The 15737-nt window shown below is 44.4% G+C and overlaps 1 protein-coding gene across 2 annotated transcripts in view; it reads right to left on the reverse strand.

The window, feature by feature from the left end:
* KCNAB1 (potassium voltage-gated channel subfamily A regulatory beta subunit 1) overlaps positions 1-15737 on the reverse strand; it is a 207627-nt gene that overhangs the window by 16418 nt on the left and 175472 nt on the right. For both annotated transcript variants that reach the window (XM_083613476.1, XM_083613477.1), the window contains exons 9-10: positions 3585-3670; positions 1008-1128 (exon numbers count right to left, since the gene is read on the reverse strand). In XM_083613476.1, coding sequence (XP_083469602.1) covers positions 1008-1128; positions 3585-3670 — 207 coding nt within the window. The remainder of the gene's footprint in view (positions 1-1007; positions 1129-3584; positions 3671-15737) is intronic.

The raw sequence follows: 15737 nt of genomic DNA on the forward strand, positions 1-15737 counted from the left end.
GGTGGGCAAACTAAGGCCCAGGGGCCGGATCTGGCCCAATCACCTTCTAAATCCGGCCCGCAGACGGTCTGGGAATCAGCTTGTTTTTACATGAGTAGAATGTGTCCTTTTATTTAAAATGCATCTCTGGGTGATTTGTGGGGCCTGCCTGGTGTTTTTACATGAGTAGAATGTGTGTTTTTATTTAAAATGCCCCCTGCTGAAAAAGTTTACTGATCCCTGGTCTAAACCACTTAGCCTCTTAGGCTTACTGATCAGAAGGTTGGCAGTTCGAGTCCACATGATGGGGTGAGCTCCTGCTCTTCTGTCCCAGCTTATGCCAACCTAGCAGTTTGAAAGCACACCAATGCAAGTAAATAAATAGGTACCGCTGCAGCAGGAAGGTAAACAGCATTTCCATGCGCTCTGGCTTCCATTGTGGTGTTCCATTGCACCAGAAGCGGTTTAGTCATGCTGGCCACATGATCCAGAAAGCTGTCTGTGGACAAACGTCGGCTCCCTCGGCCTGAAAGCGAGATGAGCGCCACAACCCCATAGTCGCCTTTGACCAGACTTAACCATCCAGGGGTCCTTTATCTTTTTACCTACTTGGAAGTAAACTCTACTATTTTCAAAGAGGCTTTCTCCCTAGTAAGTGCTCTTTGGATTGCAGCCCATGGCACTTTTTGGTGTGGGAAAGGAACATACTAAAACATTGTAGTTCAGCATTCTCCTTCTTTAGCCTGACATCATGCACCACTATGGACCTGCTATATAGGGTTCTGATGACACTATATTTATTATAATAATAAATTACAGAGGAAAGCCATCGAAGAAGCCTGGCAGACATGCTGTCACTTACCTCTTCGCACACGGATAATTGCTGCTGGCAAGAGACTAATTGCACCTCTGATAATTATTGAACAGCAGGGGCTATGAAATATTTTCCGAGCAGACACCTTTTGCATAGAAATGATTTGTTCCTCATTCCCTCGCAAATATTAACAATGAGGCCTTTCTGACATTACCTATCTTGTGATACAGTTCCGGCAACTGAACCTCTACTTTCTCTCTTTGGAAAAGGTGGTATTCTGCTTGTTCGCACACGGGTGGAATCATATTAAACTGCCTTGCTACAGAATAGGCTTCCTGTGGAGAGTCAGCAAAAAAAGAATAGCACATTAGCGGAGAGTTCTCCTGGGAGAAATGACGGAGCATTAATCAAATCAACTCTTTCCAAGGCAGTACACAATACAGATGTTTTATTAGGGTTTCAATGTTTAATACATTTGAACAAATTGATTAAAAGAACATCATACTAACTGGAAGCCCTTTTTTAAAAAAAATACAACTACAGTCGTACCTTGGTTCTTGAATGCCTTGCGAGTCAAATGTTTTGGCTCCCGAACGCCGCAAACCCAGGAGTGAGGTTTGAGAATGATTTTTGTAAGGCGAACGTCCGGCGCGGCTTCCACAGCTTCTGACTGAGTGCAGGAAGCTCCTGCAGCCAATCGGAAGCCTCACCTTGGTTTTCAAACGTTTTTGGAAGTCGAACAGACTTCCGGAACAGATTCCATTCGAGAACCAAGGTATGACTGTACTTTAAAAAGGTGCAAATGACAGGGAACATCTTCTGTCCTGCTTGCGACAAGGCATCACTTAAAAGCACCTGCCTGTATCACAAACATATGCAGCCTGCTTTTCTTCTCTTGAATTATTTTTCTTATATGCATGTCTATGTGGATTTCATCAATTCTTACGAGATTCCTATCCACGCCCCACCCCACCAATGATCACCCTACCTACCACAGCGAAAGGGGTGTGGACTGTCGAATTTTGGATTGCTTCCAAGTAGGGGGCTCCTAGAGCTGCTGCTACCACAACTTACTCTGATTAATTAATTAATATACTGCTTAGTGCCAAAATAGACTTCTAAGTGGTTTAGAAAACAGAGGAACCAGGAACACAAACACTACTAATGGATGCTTTCCCGCTGTAAGCTGGTTTTCAGATTGCCTTTTGTACTGTTAGGGGCATTGTGCTTTTACTGCGCACCCACGCTGGTATGTTCCCTGAGTCCCTGTAAATAATTAAATTAATAATAATAATAATAATAATAATAATAATAATAATAATAATGTCCCAATGAGCACAGCTGCTTAGGGTGGGAACGGCTAATTTCCAATTTACTTGGGCAGTCTTCTGTCTGTCTGTCTGTCTGTCTGTCTGTCTAAAGTGATGCTTAAAAATAATAACCAAATACTGAATTAGTGCATTCATGTCCTTATAGATTCAAGCTCGATTGCCCATTGCTGAACACAAAACATTTTTTTTTTAAAAAACCCCCACAAAGTTTTTAACATTTGGACTGGAAGTGCAGATTGGAAGCACTTATCTAGAGAAAAATGCACTAAAATGGACAGCAAGTAGGAAGGCAGTGGGGAGTCCATTTGTTTTTTAAAAATCATTTTAAATGTGTTATGGAGCTATTGCTGAACTTTAAAAAAGTATATAGATTAACCTGTGCTTAAGAGACTTTAGCATAAATAAAACTTAAGTGATAACAGGAGTGAAAAAGCAATAGCAAAGGTGTGCTGAGCGGGCAGTTGGTTTTGGCAATAGGGTTACTATCTTAATATTTAATTGCACACATCAAAACCTTTTAAATAATAATAATAATAATAATAATAATAATAATAATAATAATAATATGGAAGAGAAGTGCTATGGGTGTCTCTACCAGCTATGTTCTTCTCTTCTTCTAAAAAAGCTAGACTTTTTGGAGCCTGGGAAAAGACTGAAGAATCGGAAGAAAAATACAGGAAGGTAATGATTGGACGATGGCACTGTGTGGATGCCCCGTAAAAAACGAGGGAGCAGACCATGGCAATTCCACACACCACACCTAGTTCTGTTTCAATGCTTGCAGCTCTAATTGAAGGAATGGGTTTCCCAAACCCAAAACTGACTGTGTAGGCAGTTTTTAAACTGCACCAAAATCCCTATTTTTCCTTAGCTACAATGCATAAACTTGAGCCGTTGAGTAAATGCCTAACAAGAACACAGCTCTCTCTTTTATCAGTTTGTGACGGCAAGGCTGGCCTTGACTCTACCAGTAGAATACACACAGAAGCGTCTGTGCCTTATCTTATATCCTCACCACAAAAGATGCACAGACCCAGTCTGGGAACAGTGTCAGAGTGTGTTATTGGACATGGTGACCTCTGGCTCCAAGATAGGAGTAGGAACAGGAATATCCTTTTATGGTCAGGAGTGCAGGAAGGAAATCCCTTTTATGGTTAAGAGTGCCGGAGCAGGAACATCTGTGATGTCAACCTGCGTGTACAAGCTGACGTGGCTGGGGAAGGGGGAGAGGGTGTCTGGAGGATATATATACTGCATGAAACTTGTCATTTCTTTGGACTTGCTGTGGACTCACCACGCAGGTGCCTTCTGCTATCCGGAGAGCAGAATAAACTCTTTCTTTGAACAAACTTCGGTGTCATTTGACTTCCTTCCTCCTGTCCTGGAGCAACGCATACCCTATCGGTGAACTCCAATAAGGCTACATAATAACGCTGGATCCTCTCGCAAAACTACCTTACCATTATTTCCATGGCACTCCATCGGGAAGTTCCCCAGTACATGGCCATGCCTTGGTTTATCACGTGAGTCATCGCCCGGACAATTTCTAAATTGGAAAGAGAGAGAGAGAACAGAACCATATCATATGCAATTGCAAGCAAGGTGGTTAGCAGAAATATGTATTTGGGACCAAGGGTGTGTGTGTGTGAGATGCAACAAGGTCGTACACTTAGCAATCCTCCCTAAAAAGAAAGTTGGCTTTTCTTATTTCTCTTTCCGTATGTCAGCCTGCAACTAATGCTACAAAGGTTAGAGTCCAACTTTCAATCCTGCATTTATAAGTTTGCCTCTTTTATGCGTTGTGAATTGAGGGTAACCGTGGAAGAAAAGGCTCCCCCTTTTACGTATTCAGGTGGCATGAATGTTCTTACATTTTACACAATAGTGTACAGTAACACCCCACCTTATGTGCATTTAGCTTGTGCGCATTCAGCTTTATGAGCATGGCAAAATATTTTTTTAAAAAATATTAAAAAGGGTGGGGTTCTGGGAAAAATGACCTTGGCATACCCTCCCGCCACTGAGCCCACTGTGTTTTGACTATACATAACTTTGACTTTAGGTGTGATCCCCAGAACATATCCCTCACAGAAGTTGCAGACTTACTATGAGAATATGCAACCATATACACGTTGAGGCAACAAGAGTCAAAATAAGGATAGAGAAAGGATATTGAAACAGCTTTGGTGGATCTCAGTGTGTGTATGCAAACCTAGGTGTTGAGCCTATTTGCTGCTGTCTTCATCGCCTGATGCTCTCTGGCTGGTCATCTGGTCATCCTGGACTTTGGCCCCCTAGCTGCACCATCTTCATGAAATATTCATATATCCCTATGATAGCCCTATGGCATGGTCACGATAAATAAACTCACTGCAATCCACCAGGTTGTGGGTTAATATCGAGTAGATTCAGTCAGCACACCTTGCAAATGTCTAAGAATCATCTGTCTCCAGATGTTCTGGTGTCTACACTGTCCTTGGATTGTAGAAACTGAGATTCTGCAGGGCAACTTTGAGCCCCACATCACATCTCTGGGGCTGATTGCAGAAGCAAAATATTATCCTTACTTTCACACAGACAAACCCTGGAAAATCATTACCAGGAATATGGAAGGTTGCCAAAAGCTATTATTACAAATTGTATTTGCTATTATTTTGTGAGAGGCTAGTGTAATTTATGTACAACTGAGGAGAATCAACACATGATTTTGTGAGTTTCCTACTAAGCAAAAAAACACACCTGTCCACAAAGAGAAAAGTTTAAAACTTAAGCAACACAAGAGGGCAGCATTGTAGAAAGAGATATAGGGGAATACTAAGTTTTTTTGGGTTCTTTTTGCTTTTAAACTTCATTGGATTAATTTCTCAAGTGGAAATCAGCTTATTGATCCAAGGGCAAGATGTGCAAGGCTTGCACAGTTGTGCTTTTATACAAATCCCTGTATTTGGGCCCAGGGCATGGTCTAAAGCTTCAACCTTGCTAAAGCTAAGCAAGATAAGTGCCTAGATCAGAGACCACCTAGACTGCATCCCCATGCATGTCACCCAGGCAGAACGTTGTCACCATGTGGATACGCTTGTCCTCCATGAATTTGTCTCATCTTCTTTTAAAACCACCCAACTTAGTGGCCATCACTGCCCCCTGAGGGAGCAAGTTCTATCATTTAACTATGCGCTACATGAAGAACAACTTCCTTTTTATCGAAAGGAAGCCTACAATGGAAACATAAATACATTTCAGTGGGTCGATTCCTACAGCCATTTGGGATGATGGCTGTCCCGCTGATCCTGCCATGAGGAAATTGGTGCACTCACAAAGACTCTGACATGGCTTGTGCCTGTGCAGGATGCTGCGAGGTGCGAAAAGATGAATTCATCCTCTCTTTGCATTTTCTGTGTGTAGCTGCAAACTGAGCAACAGGAACACTAGGAGTGGTGTATCAAAAACTGATCTAGACTTCATGCAGCACATGGCATCACTAAGGAAACAACTGCCTCACCCTGTCTGGCATGACTAGAATTCAGAAAAGACCAAACTTTCACCCACAGTCACAATGAATTAAGGTAGTGAGGACAACTGAACCGTCCACCGGGCCTCTGCACACTTCTCCTCCTCCAGCTTGAACTGTAGATCTTGCACTAAGCTAGGAGTTAGGCTTGTTGTTGTTGTTTAGTCGTTTAGTCGTGTCCGACTCTTCGTGACCCCATGGAGCAGAGCACGCCAGGCACTCCTGTCCTCCACTGCCTCCCGCAGTTTGGTCAAACTCATGCTGGTAGCTCCGAGAACACTGTCCCACCATCTCATCCTCTGTCGCCCCCTTCTCCTTGTGCCCTCCATCTTTCCCAACATCAGGGTCTTTTCCAGGGAGTCTTCTCTTCTCATGAGGTGGCCAAAGTATTGGAGTCTCAGCTTCAGGATCTGTCCTTCCAGTGAGCACTCAGGGCTGATTTCCTTCAGAATGGAGAGGTCTGATCTTCTTGCAGTTCATGGGACTCTCCAGCACCATAATTCAAAAGCACCAATTCTTCGGCGATCAGCCTTCTTTATGGTCCAGCTCTCACTTCCATACATCACTACTGGGAGTTAGGCTAGATGACGGCTAAGGTCAGCTCTATAATTCTTTGAGGCCGTTGTCTCCTTCTCTTTTAGGGCTGGCCATGTTTGGTTGTGGCTCTCTGTGGTGTCCAGCAGACCTCTTTTCCATGACCTGCTGCCTAGTTCTTTTTACTGGAGATGCCAGAGATCAAACATGGATGCAAATCACAAGCTCCATCATTGTGTGACAGTTTGAAAACAACCGCATTATTTTGTCTTCTAGCCTGCGACACATATATTGGATTAATAAAGTGCTCCTGCTGCTGCTACCCTTCCCACAGCCCAGTATATATTCCATCTAACCCTCTGAGCTTTCTGAAACCACTGCAAGATCAGAAAAGCCAAGCCAACTAGTGACCAGAAAACATTATACGTGTTTTTTCTTTAATGAAATGTGTAAACTGTGCCAGTTTCTATGGGCCTCGCTTAGTCATCCATCTATTGAGTTGACAGTGCAGGGGATGATTACATTAGAACTTCTTAACGCCTCCAGGAATTTTTCACTGTAGAGTTTATTATCTCCCATGCCCCAGCCATTTATTTTTATTCAAGGCATTGTTGCTTTTTGGAAGTTAACTCTTTTATATCTTGCTGCACAATCTTTTGCTTGAATGAGGAAAACCGTATCAATCAACACAGAGTTGCCAACCTTTGGTCTTAGGGGAGGGAAACTACAACTAATCCAGAATGCGGCAGCTAGACTGGTGATTGGAAGCGGCCGCTGAGGCCACATAACACTGGTCTTGAAAGACCTACACTGGCTCCCAGTATGTTTCTGAGCACAATTCAAAGTGTTGGTGCTGACCTTTAAAGCCCTAAACGGCCTCGGCCCAGTATAGCTGAAGGAGCATCTCCACCCCCATCATTCTGCCCGGACACTGAGGTCCAGTGCCAAGGGCCTTCTGGTGGTTCCCTCACTGCGAGAGGCGAAGTTACAGGGAACTAGGCAGAGGGCCTTCTCAGTAGTGGCACCTGCCCTGTGGAACGCTTTCCCACTAGATGTCAAAGAGAAAAACAACTACCAGACTTTTAGAAGACACCTGAAGGCAGCCCTGTTTAGGGAAGCTTTTAATGTTTAATAGACTATTGTATTTTAATATTCTGTTGGAAGCCGCCCAGAGTGGCTGGGGAAATATAAATAAATTATTATTATTATTATTAAAGCTGAACATATTCTCTTTGAGAGTGTTACTTCCCTGACCCTCAAGAGTAACAGGACCTGTCAGTCATGGATCTCCCCACATTGCATCTCATGGGTACCTCCAACGTTTCAAGATAAAGCCATCATAATATGAACCCATTTCACAGTAATTAGGCAGCAAAGGTGTGAAACAGTATGAACTAGGTCTTTTTTCATAGAACCAAAGAATTGTGGAGTTGGAAAGGGTTCAAAGAGTCTGCTAGATGCAACCTCTGTTGAAAAACCTTCAATGAAGGAGAGTCCATGATGTTCTTTTATCATCCTCAGTCCTCATCATGCGCATTTTTCTGAGAGGAAGGCTCTAGCTTTCAAACCAGGGACTGAGATTGTTGTGGGTACTACAAAATTCCCATTCCACAGAAGAAAAATTGGCAATTCTCAGAACCACCCCTGCAGCCCGCCCTCCACCCCAGGCAAAACACCTACAGTCAAAAGAAATAATACATATACAACAGAAGCAGGAAACACTCAAAGACTGTAGACAACACATCACAACCTCCATATCGTTGAGCCTTTCATTCAGCTGGAGACACCATTGGAAGCTGCAGTCCTGCAGTTTCTAGTCTCTTGCCATTGATATCCTATCTCGCTTCAGACCAATTCTGATGCTGCTGATTTTTAACGAACAAATCATAATAGTAAATGCAGCTTCCAGTAGCCAAAGGTGTTGCTGTACTTGGGCACCGTGGCTCGTTGGGATGGAATATTGCATTCAGTCTTAATTGCAAAGCATCCGTTTAGAAAAACAAAACACATAACAAGCCAAAAGATGGCTTCATCCCTCAGGGCCAGAACATCAGAACTCACTCACTCACACACACACACACGAGCAGTTCAGAGTGACATAGAGTGCACCGTTGCCATGGAAACTCCACACATGGTAGGGATGCCAACAAATTACCTCTGCCTTCCCTATTAGCAAGATCCTATGCACATTTATTTGGAACTAATTCCTATGGACTACATTGGAAGTTACACCAATGGATATAGGATTTCAACCTTATTCTCTACACTTCTGATATAGAAAGAAAGCAATGCCTCTGATTACTGCGTGTCCAGAAAGGAGTGACGAGAAAGATATTCACAAAAGAGGAGGACGGAAACAAAGTATTTTGAAATGTTCGGAGTTCCTGCCCCCCTCAGTATTGTTGCACGTCCCTCTAATCTCTGAGCCGTGCAAGATTCCAGGGGCCCCAGGTGCTTACCAAGGGTTCCTGTTTCCACAGAGACTGTGATGTCTTTATGATATATGGTTTATTTCCACATATGTACAACCTGAGCCTACAATGGAGGGGTCTGCAGCATTAACACCATCAAAAGGGTCTTGTTTCTCCCATTTTTGCAGCCTTGGATTCAAACAGAAATCAAACATTGCTCTCCAATGCTGCTCTGACTCTCTCTCCAGTTTGCTGCTTTAATTGTAGGCCACATCACTGCCAAACTCTGCTCTAAAACTCTAAAGAACTTTGTCCTTCTAACTAGCCACAAGCTGGGAGGGACCCCAGCCATTTGCCATCTCACACAGAGCCCCTTTCCTTTAACGGCCCATCACCCAGGCTATCGCCAACACATGAAGCTAGACTGGCTTATATTTCAACATTTGATGGATCCAGGGGTTAGAAGGGTCTTGCACAGAAGGTATAGAAAGCTCCCCCTCGGCCCCAAACTCATAACAATTAGAGTGTTATTCTCCTCGGCATCTTGAATGCCATTTGTGACATGTAACATAGATAATAGAATAGAATTCTGGTCCAACCCCCCGCGATGCACGAATCTTTTGCGCAACATGGGGCTCAAACCCGTGACCCTTAGATTTAAGAGTCTCTTGCTCTACCAACTGAGCCATCCCAGGTCCTCGACTACTGTTGTAAATGGGCTAAAAGAGCTCAGCCTCCTCCCCGTCCACTCTGTCAATTACAGTTCCATGGATATTAAACTAGCACAGACGCTCCCTCTCTCTTGCCAGCAAATCATAGCAACCCTCCTTTCTGTGTGACACTCAAATCACATGAGCAGCCGCGCAGCGAGAGTATTTCCAAAAGACAGCGGTGCAAGGGATGTAATTATCACAAACACCATGTGGAGCTCTTTGTTTTCTCTTGTCTATCTGCCGCGTGTGCGCGCATGTGCGTGTGTGCAGCCTCCCACGAACTGCTTAATTCCCTGTCACTCTAGAATGTGAACAATGAAGTGCAATCTCCATTATTCTTCGCTCACCCAGAGATTGACTTATTTCGCTGCCGCCGCCACCGATTCACGTATTAACCCCTCAGATATGCCCATAGGGGGGATGTCATGAGGCAGCAGGAAGAGATGGTGAGAGGGTGGAACAAGTGATGCTTGGCAATAAATCAAGCCTGAAGAAGGAAGAGTGGGATTGAGAAGGATCAAAAGCTTGAAGGCAAACCTCCTTCCTCTTCCACTACCCCTTAAGATTGTTGCTGTTCCTGAAACAGGGTGTGCAGAAGATAGACTGGGATCCATGGGTAGATTGTCATATGCCCTCTTTTCTCAGGACACATCCTCTTTTTCATGGGTAGAGTCATCATAGTGATCCATAGTTAAACGTAGAAGTCGACAAATGTGTCCTCTTTTTTTTTGCTCTTCAAAATATGGCAACCCTAAATAAATCCGTCTTTCAACAAACTTTCTAAAATAATTGTCCCAGTTGGTACCTGTCTTGGAACTGATTTTATTTCCCGTATGTGCTGTTGCTTTAAACTGTTTTTATATTTATGTATTTTTAAAAATCGTTTTAAAAAATGCAATCACTTTCACTATTTTTAGATATGTATCTGATATAGATAGATGATAGATAAATAGAGATATATAGATATAGTATAATATAAAGGTAAAGGGACCCCTGACCATTAGGTCCAGTCGTGACCGACTCTGGGGTTGTGGCGCTCATCTCGCTTTATTGGCCGAGGGAGCCGGCGCACAGCTTCTAGGTCATGTGGCCAGCATGACTAAGCCGCATCTGGCGAACCAGAGCAGCGCACGGAAACGCCGTTTACCTTCCCGCCGGAGCGGTACCTATTTATCTACTTGCACTTTGACGTGCTTTCGAACTGCTAGGTTGGCGGGAGCAGGGACCGAGAAATGGGAGCTCATCCTGTCAGGGGGGATTCGAACCGCCGATCTTCTGATTGTCAAGTCCTAGGCTCTGTGGTTTAACCCACAGCACCACCCGCGTCCCATATAGTATAATATATAGTATTATAAATCACTTAGTGATGCCTCATGGGAAGAAATTCATAAATGGCAAATAACAGCAGCAGCAATAAATAGATCTCTGTGTGATTTGCAATAGATCAGCATGGGTTTCTGACTCCATATCATGGAGCATCAGATAGCAAAAACTAAAAAGCTTTTTCAACCCTTCCAAATTCAGTTGCTGAAAAAGGATGCTGGGGAGCGGAGGGGGAGCAGGAAGATTTGGCCTCCAGGCCTGAGCTTCCCCTTCCTGTTTTACAGCAATACCTACATCTTGTCCGGGGCTGTCTCAGCCTGACTTAGCCCAAGCCCAGTTCCCCCCATGAATTGGCCTGATTTGGTTCTGAATCTAGCACACAGGTTTAGTGCTGACGCCCTGACAAAATGCTACGAATTTAGCATGGCTCATCATTGCTAATGCTGTGAAAGCATTGTGAAAGTGTAACATTAAAAGGCTTCTCTCTGGCATTCCGCTATTTGCTCAAAAGATTCTTTTGCACTTTGTCAAAAGCAGCAAGAAAAGAAGTGCCATGTTGACTTGTGGAACAGCCATGAAGGCTGCTGGGAAAGGTCAAGATCAACCGCTAAAGAGCTGAGTCGCTGACAGCAAGCAGCAAAGACAGTGCAAGTTCTGCTGCTGCCATACATTGTACAGCTTGTCCAACGGTAGGAACAGCTTACTAGGCGAACCGTGAAGAGTTGACTGTAGGAAAGAAATGTCCCTAAGGCTAAGGCTGCAATCCTACACCTAGTTACCCAGGATGAAGCTCCATGTGACTTAATGAGATTTACTTCTGGGTCAACATGTATAGGATTGCACCGACAGTCTCTCTTTGAATTATTCTCACCTTCTGGGTTGCACAGATGGCTGTCAGAGGTGTTGCCATTCTGCTGGCAATATTTCAAATTGTCTTCAGTGCCTCAAGTGGAAGCACTTAGGGGAAGCATAAATACTTGTCACTATAACCAAGAGGGGGAGCTGCAAAAATGTGTAGACGGAGCTGACAAACCTCCCTCCTCCATCATCTGCTCTCTGATGTGTAGTTATCCCTGCTGAGGATTAATGGGATGAGTCACGAAAGGGCTTTTACTGCTTGCGTGTTAGTGCAACGAAGAGCTGGGCAATTGCCTGTACGTCTGCAGAAGCAAACAGGGAGGGAGGCTTCGAATAGGTGCTGCAGCCCTCTGGCTTGTGGCAGAAGGTGAGGAGGGTGATGCTGCCTGAGCGGTCACTATAGAGGCTGTATCAGGGGTGTCACTGGACTAAATAAATCTTGCAGCACGACCCTTTGCACTTTTGTCTATTTAGAAGTTTAGCCCCAGTGAGTTCACTAGGACTTACTCTCTGGTAAGTGTGTATAGCAGGCGTGGGGAACCTTTTTCAGTCTGGGGGGCATATTACCTTCTGGCTGAATTTCAGGGGACCGCATGCCAGTGCTGAGTGGGGAAATAATAATAATAATAATAATAATAATAATAATAATAATAATAAAGCAATAAAACATCAGACATCAAAAACTTCCCTAAACACGGCTGCCTTCAGATGTCTTCTAAAAGTCAGATAGTTGTTTATTTCCTTGACATCCACAGGGTGGGCGCCGCTACGAGGAAGGCCCTGTGCCTGGTTCCCTGTAATCTCACTTCTCGCAGTGAGGGAACTGCCAGAAGGCCCTCGGAGTTGGAGCTCAGTGCCCAGGCTGAACAGGGTATAAATAATAATAATAATAATTTATACTGGGCTGAAGCCATTTATAGTATGGATTAGCTTCAGTTAAAGGTAAAGGCCCGTACGGGCCAGTCGTGTCCGACTCTAGGGTTGCGTGCTCATCTCGCTCAAGAGGCCGGGAGCCAGCGCTGTCCGGAGACACTTCCGGGTCACGTGGCCAGCGTGACTAAGCGACATCTGGCGAGCCAGCACCAGCGCCGCACACGGAAACGCCGTTTACCTTCCTGCTATAAAGCGGTACCTATTTATCTACTTGCACTTAGGGGTGCTTTTGAACTGCTAGGTGGGCAGGAGCTGGGACCGAATGACGGGAGCTCACCCCACCGCGGGGATTCGAACCGCCGACCTTGCGATCAGCAAGTCCTAGGCACTGAGGTTTTACCCACAGCGCCACCCGCGTCCCTGTTACTTCAGTTACAGCAGCACAAACGGTGCCTTTCACCAGTGGAGCCAATGCGTAATACTTTTCCTCAAAAGCAGGACACAGAAAGCCCCCATTCCCTTGCTTTCCCTTGTATAACTGGTGGGCTGTTGCATCAGCCTTCCTAGTTTTTATGCTCCAAAACAGCCCTTAGCTTATGACTGTAGAAGGGAGATAAAGGCTACCTTTCTCCAATCTGCCTGCCAAAGCTGCAAAACCCCGCCATTTTGCCTGAAATATACTCAGAGTCGCAAAGTGATTTCATGCTCTTTATTCAGCTCATAGTGGTGAGGAGGAATGAATGAATGAAAGTCCCCTCAAGGTATCTGCTTTATATACATTATTTACACAATGGGCTGCACATGATTGGCTAATTCCGGAATTCTACTGTAAGCCTATCAAGTTGTGGATTCACTTCTATCTGGAGCATGATTGGGTGGTTCCTGCCAACCAATCATACTGCTGCATTGTTCTAGGACCAATCAGACTGCTGCATTCTGAATCCTATTGTTCTAGGACCAATCAGACTGCTGCAGTTTGGATCCTATTCAACTCAGTGCATAACATTGCCACACAGGATTTCCTCCGCTCTTAGTGTGTGTAGAATCACAGAATGTTTATGGCCCTTTAAGTTATGCTGCCTCAATCCCTTGATGTGGTACATTTCTCTTAAGAAAAACAGGTGCTCACAGTTCAAAGTGGGAAGCTTACAACCTGGACGGGAGATGCTCGAAAAAGCATGAAGCAGATGGCACAGAACATCCAGGGTCAAAATAGACAAAGCAGAATGCTAACAGCTGAGAGGGGTATTGGTACAGAAGCACACGGCCGTCAGAAACTAGCACTTGACAAAAAAGGGAATCGCAAGAAGGCAGCCTGGTACTTCTCCAGCTAACAAGAGTCAGGGCAAACTCCATGCTTCTTGTTTCAATAGACTTGGCCAACTATGTGAATGTCACCCTCCCTTCTTTCTTTCTTTCTCTCTCTCTCTCTCTCTCTCTCTCTCTCTCTCTCTCACACACACACACACACAACTTAATGTTATATGTACCATGATTGCAATCCTGTACAAAGTTAGGCGTCTCGAGACTTCCGGTTGGCGCCAGCGCTTAATGGCGGTCTCCCGCTGAGCTCCGCTCAGGGAGACTGCTCCACGAGTTCGGGTCTGACCGCTACGGCGAAGCGGGGACCCCTAAAATCACAGGCGCAAAAGCCTGTGAACACGGAGACTCGGTGGGCACCTTAAGCGCCCCCCTTTATCGCAAAGGAGCCTTTTTAAAGGCTCCGGAGCGGCATCGGGTGAGCGCGGAGCTGAGAGTCGCTACCCAGCCCGTGGAGCGAAGCCGCGTCGCCATTAGCGGAGAGCGCCGATTCCTTCCTGACATTCGGACTGAATTGGATTACCCGTGAGTAAGACGGAAAGATAATATTAAAAGAAACTTCAAGAATTTGGCTGAAAACGGAGAAGGCAAAAAATAAGGAAGTCTGCCTTCCTCGGACTGCATGTAAACAAAGCAACGAAATAGGAAGCTGCAATTTGACAGGAAGCAGCTTTAAATTTAACGGACTCAGACATTGGACTTAATTCCCCCCCGCAGCAGGCAGGGGCAGGGGGGGGGGAAATTGTGAACTGTTATACCTGCACGGAAGAAGCATAGAAGGGGAGATTTCTGCCGTTTTGAACCCTTGGGGAGGACTGCCTGGAGTGTGAGTCACCGGGACGGAGAGCTGTCATTTAGAGACTGGTAACAAAGTTGGCCTTTTACATCTTTTGCAACAAGTAAACACTTTATTGGATACAAACGGGCACCTTGGAAAGATACATTTGAGCATATTTGGAGAATACTGGAATAGCCTGATACTTTTGTTTTTCTTTCAAAGGGAACTTTTGGTTTTTGGCACTTGGAACTTTGAGCGGCTCCCTCTAGAGGCTGCAGAAAAATTGCTACAATTGTTACAATTTTTTTTATTGTGAGAGACAGGCCTGTGGAATTTCCCATTTGAAAGTTATTCCCGTGGGAATGACCTTGGGACATGAGTGGCCCAATAGAAGCAAGAGTAACGAGAGCTAAAGGAAAAGTGGAACAAAAGAGAAGGGCCTCAGTAACAAATCCAGTTGCACCTGTTATGACTTCTCCCATGGATGCTGCAGCTGTGGCCAATGCATTAGTTAGAATAAATGAATCTCTGGAGGCGCTTACGAAGCAGAGCACTGAAAATTCCAAACAGCTGAATGAACTGTCAACAAAAATAGATAAAAATACAGAGACAATAAATAAATTAGTTCAAGAAAGTGAGGCAACCAGAAAGATTGCAGAGGAAGCGAAAATTTCGGCAGAAGAAGCGAAAGTTTCTGCAGAAAATACACAGGGAAAGTTGGTGCCAGTCTGTAAAAAGCTAGAAGAACATGATGCTGCCCTGTCTTTATTGGAATTACAGAGGAAAAATAGAAATTTAAGATTAAGATTGATTCCAGAAAATGAAAAGGACAATCTGACAGAATACCTTACAAAAGAATTTCTGGAATTTTGGCAGGACAGCTTGAAAGAAGAGGAATTTAAGATAACAACGGCTTTCAGACTGGGCAGGAAACAAAACAGAAAGAGCCCTAGAGATTGTTTAATAACTTTGAGATCTCAGGAGGAGAGGGACAGGATACTAAATTTACATTTTCAAAGAGCTCTTGAGATTGGAGATTTTCGGGTTCAGATCTTTAAAGATATCCCCAAATATATCTTGGAAGTGAGGACCTACTACAAGGATTTGGTCACTTTACTGAGAAAGAACAACATACCATTCAGATGGGAGTTTCCGCAAGGCCTGTCTTTCAATTACAAAGGAAAGAAAATTAAGATAAAAACAGTGCTAGATAAAGAACAATTTTTGGCAAGGAACGAGGAGGACCTTCAGAAGGAAACGGTGGACACTACAGACCCAGCAAAAATACCAGATAT

Source organism: Podarcis filfolensis (genome assembly GCF_964270895.1).
Source record: "Podarcis filfolensis genome assembly, chromosome: 5".
Classification (NCBI taxonomy): Eukaryota; Metazoa; Chordata; class Lepidosauria; order Squamata; family Lacertidae; genus Podarcis; species Podarcis filfolensis.